Source organism: Jaculus jaculus, chromosome 5 (genome assembly GCF_020740685.1).
Source record: "Jaculus jaculus isolate mJacJac1 chromosome 5, mJacJac1.mat.Y.cur, whole genome shotgun sequence".
Classification (NCBI taxonomy): domain Eukaryota; kingdom Metazoa; phylum Chordata; class Mammalia; order Rodentia; family Dipodidae; genus Jaculus; species Jaculus jaculus.
Genome location: NC_059106.1, coordinates 136061533 through 136071383, shown reverse-complemented (window position 1 = coordinate 136071383; position 9851 = coordinate 136061533). Strand labels below are relative to the sequence as shown.

The 9851-nt window shown below is 48.4% G+C and overlaps 1 protein-coding gene across 2 annotated transcripts in view; it reads right to left on the bottom strand.

The window, feature by feature from the left end:
* Positions 1-2780: 2780 nt before the first annotated feature.
* Positions 2781-9851, bottom strand: part of Igf2bp2 (insulin like growth factor 2 mRNA binding protein 2) — a 175006-nt gene continuing 167935 nt past the window's right edge. For both annotated transcript variants that reach the window (XM_004654310.2, XM_004654309.3), the window contains 4 exons: positions 9718-9792; positions 7618-7749; positions 5578-5691; positions 2781-4596 (listed from right to left, as the gene is read on the bottom strand). In XM_004654310.2, the coding sequence (XP_004654367.1) occupies positions 4504-4596; positions 5578-5691; positions 7618-7749; positions 9718-9792 (414 nt within the window). In that variant the 3' untranslated portion in view covers positions 2781-4503. The remainder of the gene's footprint in view (positions 4597-5577; positions 5692-7617; positions 7750-9717; positions 9793-9851) is intronic.

Here is a 9851-nt window from a genome sequence, read left to right as displayed (position 1 = left end):
CTTGTCATGATAGGAAATCTGGGATTTATAGCTGAAAAAATAGCTTGTAATAGTCTGCACCACATATGGCAAAATTTATTCTTACCCAGTTTGCCCCATGACCTGTTCCTTCCTACCGCATGGAAGGGGACAGGACAGAGGGGAGACTTGGAGCCCTTAGCCCAGAGCTGAGTAGCAGTTGAGATCTCTGAGAATGAGTTCTTCAAAGTCTTTGCCAAGGAACAAGGCCATATGCATGTTCCTATCTTCTGCATCCCCAAACATTGCCTCCCTTTCATTTCAGCAGTCCTAGGACAGTTCATGGGTGTCTTTGTACCTTGGCAACCCAGGCATCACCTTGGCATGTCCTGCCCAAAAATGTAAACCTTAGGGACAGAATTGGGGGTCCATTTTTGGAAGCTCCTGTGTCACTTATCCCTCTTTGATGGCTCATTTGAGAGTCATTACCAAGCCTAGAGCAGGAATCTTTTGCTTCTCTCAGGCTTCCAACCACGGTTTGTTTTTACTCCTAAAATGGCAGTAAGTGAGTCCTAAATGGAGCGGGGGTGGGGAGAGGGGAGAAAAACAGATACAGGGTTCCAAATGGCCACAGGACAGGGTGATATAGCCCTGACCATGATGCCATCCAGAACAGAGGACAAGTGAGATTACCTGCTGGGAAACTCTAGAAAGGAGTATTAGCCAGGGAGGCTGTGGAGGGAAAATCTCTGGGACTTGATAGCTAACTAGTCAAGTTGAACTGGTGAGCGACACCATCTTGAAAAACAAGGAGGACACCTGACATTAGCCTCTGTTCCTAACATCCATTCACCTCCACGTAAAAAACATGCAATCACACATACCATACATATAAACACAAAGAAAAGAAAATATCACTGGGGTTGAGAATGAGAAAATCAGGAGTGGGTTAGGATATCAGTGAAGAAATCTTAAGTAACTTAGAGAATCAGAAACCCATCAGTTCACCATGCTCTCAAAAGCTTAACTGGGGCTGGAGGGATGGCTTAACAGTTAAGGCATTTGCCTGCAAAACAAAAGGACCCAGGTTCGATTCCCCAGGACCCATGTTGGCCAGATGCACAAGGGGGGGGTCACATGTATGGAGTTTATCTGCCGTAGCTGGAGGCCATGGCATGCCCATTCTCTCTCCCTTTCTCTGTCAAATAAATAAAAATAAAACATTTTTTAAAAGCCTAACTGGCTATCTCCGACAGTCAAGGATTATTTTTTTTTTTTTTTTTTTTTTGGTTTTCCGAGGTAGGGTCTCACTTTGGTCCAGGCTGATCTGGAATTAACTCTGTAGTCTCAGGGTGGCCTTGAACTCATGGCGATCATTAAAGATGTGCACCACCACACCTGGCTAAGGATTAGTTTTTAATTTTATTTTTGGTCTTTAAATATAGGGTCTCAGTCTAGCTCAGTCTGACCTAGAATTCACTATGTAGTCTCAGGGTGGCCTCAAACTCATGATGATCCTTCTCCGTCTTCCAAAGGCTGAGATTAAAGGTGTGCGCCATCCCAGCTGCACAGCCAGTGTATAGCACTGTGCTCTTTCTTCCCAAGACTGCATGAGCTTTTGGTAGCTGCTGCAGGTAAACCCTTAGTCTATGAACATACGCTTATAAATAGAGCAGGGAAAGCTGGGTAATGGTTGTGTACACGTGATTCCAGCACTTGGGAGGCTGAAGCAGGAGAGCTGTGAGTTTGTGGTCAGTGCAGGCTAGAGCAAGTACCTGGTTGGCCAAGGCTACCACCAAGATTCTGCTTCAAAAAGGGGAATGTGACAGCACATGCCTAGTCTCAGCATTTGGGAGGACGAAGCAGGTAGATCACCATGAGTTTGAGGCAAGCTTGGGCTACATGGTGAGCTCAAGATAAGTCTGGACCATATAATGAGACCCTGTCTTATTAAAAAAAAAACAAAAAGAGCAGGACTGTTCTGGTCTCACCTTTTAAAAATAAATTTTATTTATTTGAGAGAAAGAAGCAGAGGACAGAAAGGGGGAGAGAATAAGGCATGCCAGGGCCTCCTCCCACTGCAAATGAACTCCAGACACGTGTGCCATCTTGTACATATGGCTTTACATGGGTGCTGGGGAATTGAACCTGGGTCCTTAGGCTTTGTAAGCAAGCACCTTAACCACTGAGCAATCTCTCCAGCCCATGGTCCCACCTTTTTACTGTGCTAGGTATAGCCCACCCTTTGGTCCAAGGCTGATCCTACATTTCTGACCTCCCAAAACTAAGCTTCTAATGAAGGGGCAAGACACTTCTTCCCTTCAACCGCCAGACAAGCTAGCTTCCCTGTCACCATATAAAACTAATTCTTGGCCAGGTTTGAAGCACCTTAGCAACAGACACTGGTCCTCAGCCCAGCTTGACATGCAGCCCATGTGCCCCTCTAGTTCCTTGCTTCTTAAACTTGGCTGTGTGCAGGAACCACCTGCAGAGCTGCTGCAGCACGGATGCCCAGCTTCCCAGCTGAGAATCTGTCTCACAAAGCCCAGGTGAGGGGCACGGGAGATGGGTCTGTGGTTAAAAGGCACTTGCTTGCAAACTCCCAGCAAGACAAGCTGCTGGCCTGGGGAGGGAGCACACTTTGAGAACTACAAATCAAGCTCAGCTTTCCCCTCAGAACTTTGTGGACATGGTCAGCCTCCTCAGTAGCTTCCCAGGTGCTGACTTGCAGGCTGCTGTTTCCCCAAGCCTCTCCGTGTGCGAACTCAGCTGACACAATGTGAGGCGGCAATGCTTAGTAAATAAGACACCCAGACATCAGATCTTGTTAGCTGGATTTTTTTTTTCCTTTTTGTCACAGAACACTGTTTGCAGTAGAGGAAACTGGCATTGCAGTCTGGTGGAATATATATATATCAGCTTCTTCACATAAACCAGTACATGCTCATCCTTTGTAGCACAAAAAGCACTAATGGCGCGTACCCTATTGAAATCCAGGACATCTCCACGATTCTCTCTCTCTGTTTTTCTTTGTCATCTTTTTTAATTAACATTTTCAAGGTTTGTCCAAAAGAAGGCCATGTAGGTTCTTGGCTAGCGGAAGACAATTCAGAACAGCTGTCACACACTTGGACTGTCACCTTCTCCAGGCTGGCAGATGACATTTTTTTTTTCCAACTCATTTTTATTAAAAAAATAAAAAAATGCTCCAACTATCTGTTTTACAAAATCTCTAAGGGAAACACAAGAGCAAGGTGCTGAGGTAAAAAACACCTGAGGTAGCTTTTTTTTGTGTGTGTTTTTCTTGTTTTTAAAAAAAAATCTGTAAATTTAATGCCCTGGGCCAACAACCTTATATAAATTGCTATTTTCCTCTATTTTTTTTTTTAAAGAAATCATTCTGCTGAATGTTTATGCACCAAAATGTAAAAAGATAAAATACATTCTTTCTGGAATTTTTCTGTGTTTGGTTGGCTGGCTGGTTTGATAGGTTTCTATTTTCCTCTTCCAGAATGCTAGGACAAGTACCATTGACTCTTGTTCTTTTGAGTAACCAAGTTGAGGCTGGTTTGTGTGTTTCGCATTTGTTCCTTTTGTGTGATGTGAAACTCAGAGCACTGCTTTGCCTGGGGGTGGGGTGTAGATACAGGGGAACTGACAGGGATGAGGGGATCAAAAAGAATGGGGAGGTCAAGGGGAGGGAGAAAGGGAGAGATAAACAGAGAGAGACAGAGAATTATATGGCAGTACGCAAAAACCAGTTTAAAACCTGTGAAGCAGAGAAATGAGTGTGAGTTAGACAAGGCTGATGAGGGCCGAGTACCCTCTTCCAGAGACGGTATCCCTTCTGTTGATAGACACAGGTGATCCAGAACTGCTGAGTGTGTCCTTTGACGGGTTTCCCTCTAAGTAAATTTTGTGTGGGTGGCCTCAAAGTTCCTTTTTACACCAGTAGACTTCCCCCAAAAGGCTTTATTCTTTGAAATCTAGAAAAGCCCGCTTTCTCTTCAAAAAGAAAACAAAATTAATAATTGGGTAAAATTGGAGTTAGTTATCTGATATATTATTTCTAAAATATATTAATGCAGGCACCCTGTGGAAGCCACAGGCCACATATCTTAACATCTTTCCCCTTCTAATATGTACACACATGTACAGAGGTGACTTTTTCCCAAAGAAAAGGGCATGAAATTTGCTTTGATTTGAACATGTTCACCTATGTTAGTTCAACTAAAAGGGATAGCGCTGTGGGAGTGGGGGAGAGATCCGTGGATGGGTGGTGGGTGGCTGAGAAGCCTGTAGAAGCGGGGAAGCAGGGGGCAGGGCGGGGCAGGCCAGGTGGTGGTTCTGGGGAACCTGGCTTTCCCCATGCCCTCTTGAGCCCCCGGACCCGCAGGGTCTCTGCAAGCCCAGGCTGCCTCCGCAGACTTCTCATTCCTCAGGATGGTCTTTGGTTTGCTCCCGATCTGCTGGCTGTGCTTGGTCTCGTGTGTCAGGTGTTGGGAGGGCTACATTCATCCGTTGTTTGCTGGTGCCTGTGGGGGCTCACTTGCTGCGCTGTGAGGCCCCTCCCTGAGGATATTTCTGCTCCTGCTGTTTCACCTGTTGTACAATTTCCCTGATCTTGCGCTGTGCAGTCTGCAACAAGGGAGAGAAGGGAGGGGAGAGGGAAGGGAAGAAAAGAACCTGGTATTGAAGTCCTGAAAGTGAGGGAAGGTCTGGGGCTTTGCGCAGGAGAGTGTGATGCTCAGACAAGCTTCACCTCCTCAGGTCCCCTTACTGCGAACCTTTTCTGGCTGGCAGTAATTGGCAGAAGCCCTCCCCGCCCCACCTTAAGGCTGCTGGGTGCAGCGCAAAGGACTAGGCTCCAGGAGCTTCCTGTTTGCGGTGCAGACAGACCAGGGGGCAGTGACTGGGGGCCCAGTGGAGCTCAAATGACTGGTCCCACTGCACACACCCAAGCTCCTCTGCAACTGCACCCGTCTTTCCACAGCAGGTGTCTGCTAGGAAGGAGGGACAGGCACCAGACTGGAGGGAGAGGCATGAGCCCCAGCCTGACCCCCACCCCCAACACACACACACAGGGGAACTCCTGCCAGACTAAACTGACTGCAGGAGGTCCAGGCAGGAGTCTCAAAGGGCACTGAGGGCCCTAGGGGAGCAGGTGGAAGAGTAGACTGAAAACCACAAGAGCAGACTGCTTCCAGAGCGGCTGTGTCCAAAACCCTTCAGTAAAAGCACCCAGGAGATTAGGCCAAACTCAGCCACAGTGCTGGCCTCTCTGATTGAGAGGGAAGCAGTGGCAGAGGTGCCCTGGGGAGAAGAGAACCAACAGGAAAGGATAAGAGTCCCTTGCCATGTTTCTTTACCCTTTTGTGAGATGCTCTACCAGGGATTGCCCGGCATGGGGCTCCTCACAGAGAAAGGCCGTGACAGCCAACCTGAGCATCTAAGGAGTCTTGCCTAAATAGTTTCCGGTCTCCCAGGAGCCGGGGGTGGGGGTGGGGTGTATTTGTGGGGGAGGGAGTTGGAGGAAGAAGGCTCAGGCATGTGACCATCTTAATAGCTTAAACAGATAACTAGAAAGCTCTTCGCAGGAGAGGAAGGCCCTCACAGTACCTGGCTAGCAAAGAAATGCCCAATAATTCTGACAATCACTTCCTCATTTTCATCTGGTGTTTGGTCACGAGGCACAATGACTTCTGCGCTGGTTAAATTCTGCAGTTCATTTACCTGTGAAGGCAGAATGGGCAGTGAGCAGGGCGGGTCCCCTCTCCCAACAAAGCCAACACTTGAGCTATGGAGGGATGGGGATGTCAGGAGGGGGTTGACAGAGAGGCTGCAAGCCCCTTCCCTCCAGTCTGGAATATCTGGGGCTTTGAGGCCCAGGCCAGGTAGGTTCGTGTAAGTCTGGGCTCCAGAAGGCCACTTTGGCGGGGAAGGGGAGTCCAACCCTAAGTCTGTGGGGCTGAATACTCAAACGCTAAACTCTCCTTGTGCACGTGCACATTCAGCGACCCACAGTTAGGGGCCCAGGTCACAAGGCCAGGAATGGACCATGGACCTGCTATGCTGGCTGCTGACCTGGGCTAGCTTTTCTCCTCCCCTCCTCCCCTTCCTTCTGTTTTTTTTTTTTTTTTGACAGCATTTCATGGAGCCCATACTGGCTTTGAACTCATTAGATAACTGAGGATGACCTTAAACACGATTCTCCTGCCTCCACATCCCCAGCACTGGGATTACAGGCACGCACTACCACACTCAGTTTACGCAGTGCTCGGGATTGAATCCAGGGCTTTGTACAAGCTAGGCAAGCATTCCACCAGCTGAGCTACACTCCAGCCTTTTCCTTTTTTGTCTTGTCTTTTTGTGATTTTGAGACAAGGTCTCTGTAGCTGAGACTGGCCTCCCGCCTCAGCCTCGCAAGGCTAGGACTACAGGTGGGTGCCACCCCACCAAGCAAACCATCCTCTCCTACTCAGGCACCAGTCTTCAGCCATTCTCCATGTCACTCATGCCGCCACAGCTTGATGATGGTGCTCCCTGCCTTGGATTGCTGGCCCTTCTCCTGCCAGACTGCCTCCCCAAGAGGCCCCAGCAATGCTGATTTCCTGTCTAAACCCATCGAATCCTGAGTCTCATGTATCATGTATGACATTAGCCAACATGGGGTGATGTGGGGGCGTGACTAGCCTCCTGCCTGTGACAGGGAGCTTTTGGGTTCTTCCGCTCCCTAGTCCCTCCTCACCATCAACAGGCAGGCTGTGCATTCTACTCTGCAGGAGCGGGCTCCTAAAGGCAGCCTCCTGGCCTCGACACTGAAGGAATGGGGAGGGGAGATGGGGGGGTACTGAGGACTGAACCCGGGGCCCCACACATGCTAAGTACATGTTCTAGCCACTGAACTATACACTCCTAGCTCTGGCACTCAGATTACATGGTCTGCTATTGCCCCCCTCAGAATGAAAGCATAAATTACTGTTTTGTTGTTGAGGCAGGGTCTCACTCTAGCCCAGCCTAACCTGAAACTGACTCTTTAGCTCAGCCTGGCCTCAAACTCACAGAGACCCTTCTACTGGGATTATGTGCGTGAGTCACCATGCCCAACTGGAAAAGCATAAATTACATTTTTTCTCGCCTTACCCCTCTTACTTTTTTTTTTTTCTCTTATCCTCTATTGCTAAGTCAGATCCCCTATCACAGATAGCCGTCTTGGGAAAGAACCAGTAGACTGAATGTCCAGGATGGAGAGTGAGGGCCTTTGGAAAGAATAGGACAGCAATGCAGCAGGGAGAAGGTGGTCTGCCAAGTGGGCCAGCAGATACTCTGGGTGGGTGCTGCCCCCTTTATTGTGTTTGGCAGGCAGAAGATGGATGGGGCGTGGAGCTGGGCTGAGTGTCACTGTGCACAGGAACCTGGTGAGTTTGGTGTTGGGCTTGGAGTCATGGAATTGAGCACCAAGGATTGGAGCAATGTGGATGACCTTGCTGTCCTTGGGATTCTTATGCCTCAGAACGCAGATGCTGAAAGATCCCCCATCAGCCCAGGACCCTGGTCACATGCTGAGAGAGACAGGGCCAGCGTGGTTCTGAGGAAACCCAGGCAATGCTAGGGTAGAGGATTCACCCAGGAGAAGCGGCAAGCCTACAGCCAACTTACGGTTTTGCCACCTTTGCCAATCACCCGGCCTGCTGTAGAAGAGGGCACTCTAATGTGGGCTTCCAACTTCACCTCTTCTTTGGGGTTAAAGAAGTTTTCTTCTTTAAGTTTTCCAAAGATCCGTCCCTGGGCCTGAGAACAAGAGGTGATGTGACTAAGTCTGCTGTCGGGCTTTGGAGGGAGCTAGGAGCCTCCGTGATGGGACAAGCCACGTGTCCCCTCAAGCACACGAGGAGCAGCTGCCCAGATGCCTCAGCTCTTGCAGACCCAGAAGCATGGCGCCTGCCACACTGAGTGACCCCACTGTGTCCCCTGGGCACAGGCCTGCTGGGGTTTCATGGTCTGCATGGGATTCTCTCCCAGGGAGCATGCTGTGTATACAGACCGGGGAAGCCATGTTCTTATTGCCATATCCCTAGAACTTTAAATGTTTGGTCCATGAATGTGTCCAGCACATTAGCGCTCTCCTGCAGTGTATGTTTAGTCCTCTGATTATTAAAGGACAGAGGTGAGGGAGAGGTGATGGGATGGATGTGATGAGCCCAAGGCTTCTTGTTTTTGTTTTGTGGTGCTGGAATCAAATTCATGGCCTTGCACATGTTAATAGCGTTCATCATCTCAGTAGAAACTTCTACAGGACCATACCACTATCTATCCAGATTATTTTCATCCCATTTTCATATGGTGGCACAAGCCTGTAATCTCAGCTTCCTGGGAGGCTGAAGTAGGGGGATCGCCAGTTCCAACACCAACCTGGCCTACTCAGTGAGACCCTGTCTCAAAATTAAAAATGTGAGGGCTGGGGATGTGGCTCTGTGGTAGAAAGCTTGTCTAGTATACATGAGGTCCAGGGTTCAGTCTCTAGTACTGCCCAAAACAAAACCAATCAGCAGCTACTTCTGATTCTTTCCTTTCTTTGACAACCACAAATCCACTTTTTTTTTTTTTTTTTTTGGTTTTTCGAAGTAGGGTCTCACTCTAGCTCAGGGTGACCTGGAACTCACTATGTAGTCTCAGGGTGGCCTCGAACTCATGGCGATCCTCCTACCTCTGCCTCCCAAGTGCTGGGGTTAAAGGCGTGCGCCACCACGCTCGGCCACAAATCTACTTTTTATCTCTATGGTTTGCTGCTCTGCATACCACATGTATGTGGAGCCACACCCTACTCTGGCAAAGTGCCTTCCTGCAATTAAGCATGTCTGTTAGGTTCATCCCTCATGTGGGGCACATCAGTACCTCATTCTGTTCTGTGGTTGAATGATAGTCTATTGTGTGGCTGTATCGCATTTTGTTTGTCCATTATCAAGTTGAATTGTTTTTGAATAGCTCAGCATGTTAAATTTCAAGGTTTTATTTATTCATCTTTGGTCTGATATGGTAAGTAATACTGTATGCATGTGCATACCCTGTGTACACACATGTGGAGGCCAGAGTAGAATACTGTATGTTTTCCTCTGTGGCCCTTCCATGTTCTCTTGAGATGGAATCTCTCAGTGAACCTAGAGCTGCTGTTTTTTTTAGGTCAGACTGGGTGAGCACGATTCTCCTGTTTTAGCTCCCCTCACACTGAGGTTACAGGTGTGTGCACCCATATTCAGCTTTTTAAGTGGGTGTTGGGGATAATTCAGGCCCTCATGCTTATAGGAAGCTCTCTTATCCGCTAAGCCATTTCTCCAGCCCCAAATTCCAAGGTTTTTTTTTTAATGATAAAGGCTATGCATTTATAAATTAATATACAGTTCTGATTTTTTAGGAAACACAAGTTATAATTTTTCTAGAAAAAAAAACATAAAATAACACATCTCACCAAAGAACTTCCTATATACCTGTTGACCCCCTTGTTCTTCTCCTGTTAATGCCCATAGCTTAAGGGGTGACAGTAACCAAATGAATGAGCCAGCCATCCATCAGACATGCTGGAGGAACTATGACTTGAACAGGGCACCAATAGACAACTCCTTTTCAGGGACAGAAGGGACAGAGCTTCCCAGCAGAGGAGGCAGCAGGAGGGAAAGTGGAAGGTGGGCTTCCAAAGAATACTTCTGAGATGACCACCCTGAACCCAGAGCCTGCGGGGCTGAGATGGCCCTTGGCACTGACCTTGAACTGGGCTTCAGGTGGCCCAGTGATGATGACCATCCTTTCGCTGACGTCTGGGCCTTCTGCTGGGGCAATCTATGGTTCACAGGAAAGAGGAAAATGCTGACGCCAAGCCCCTCTGCTGTGTAAGTGCG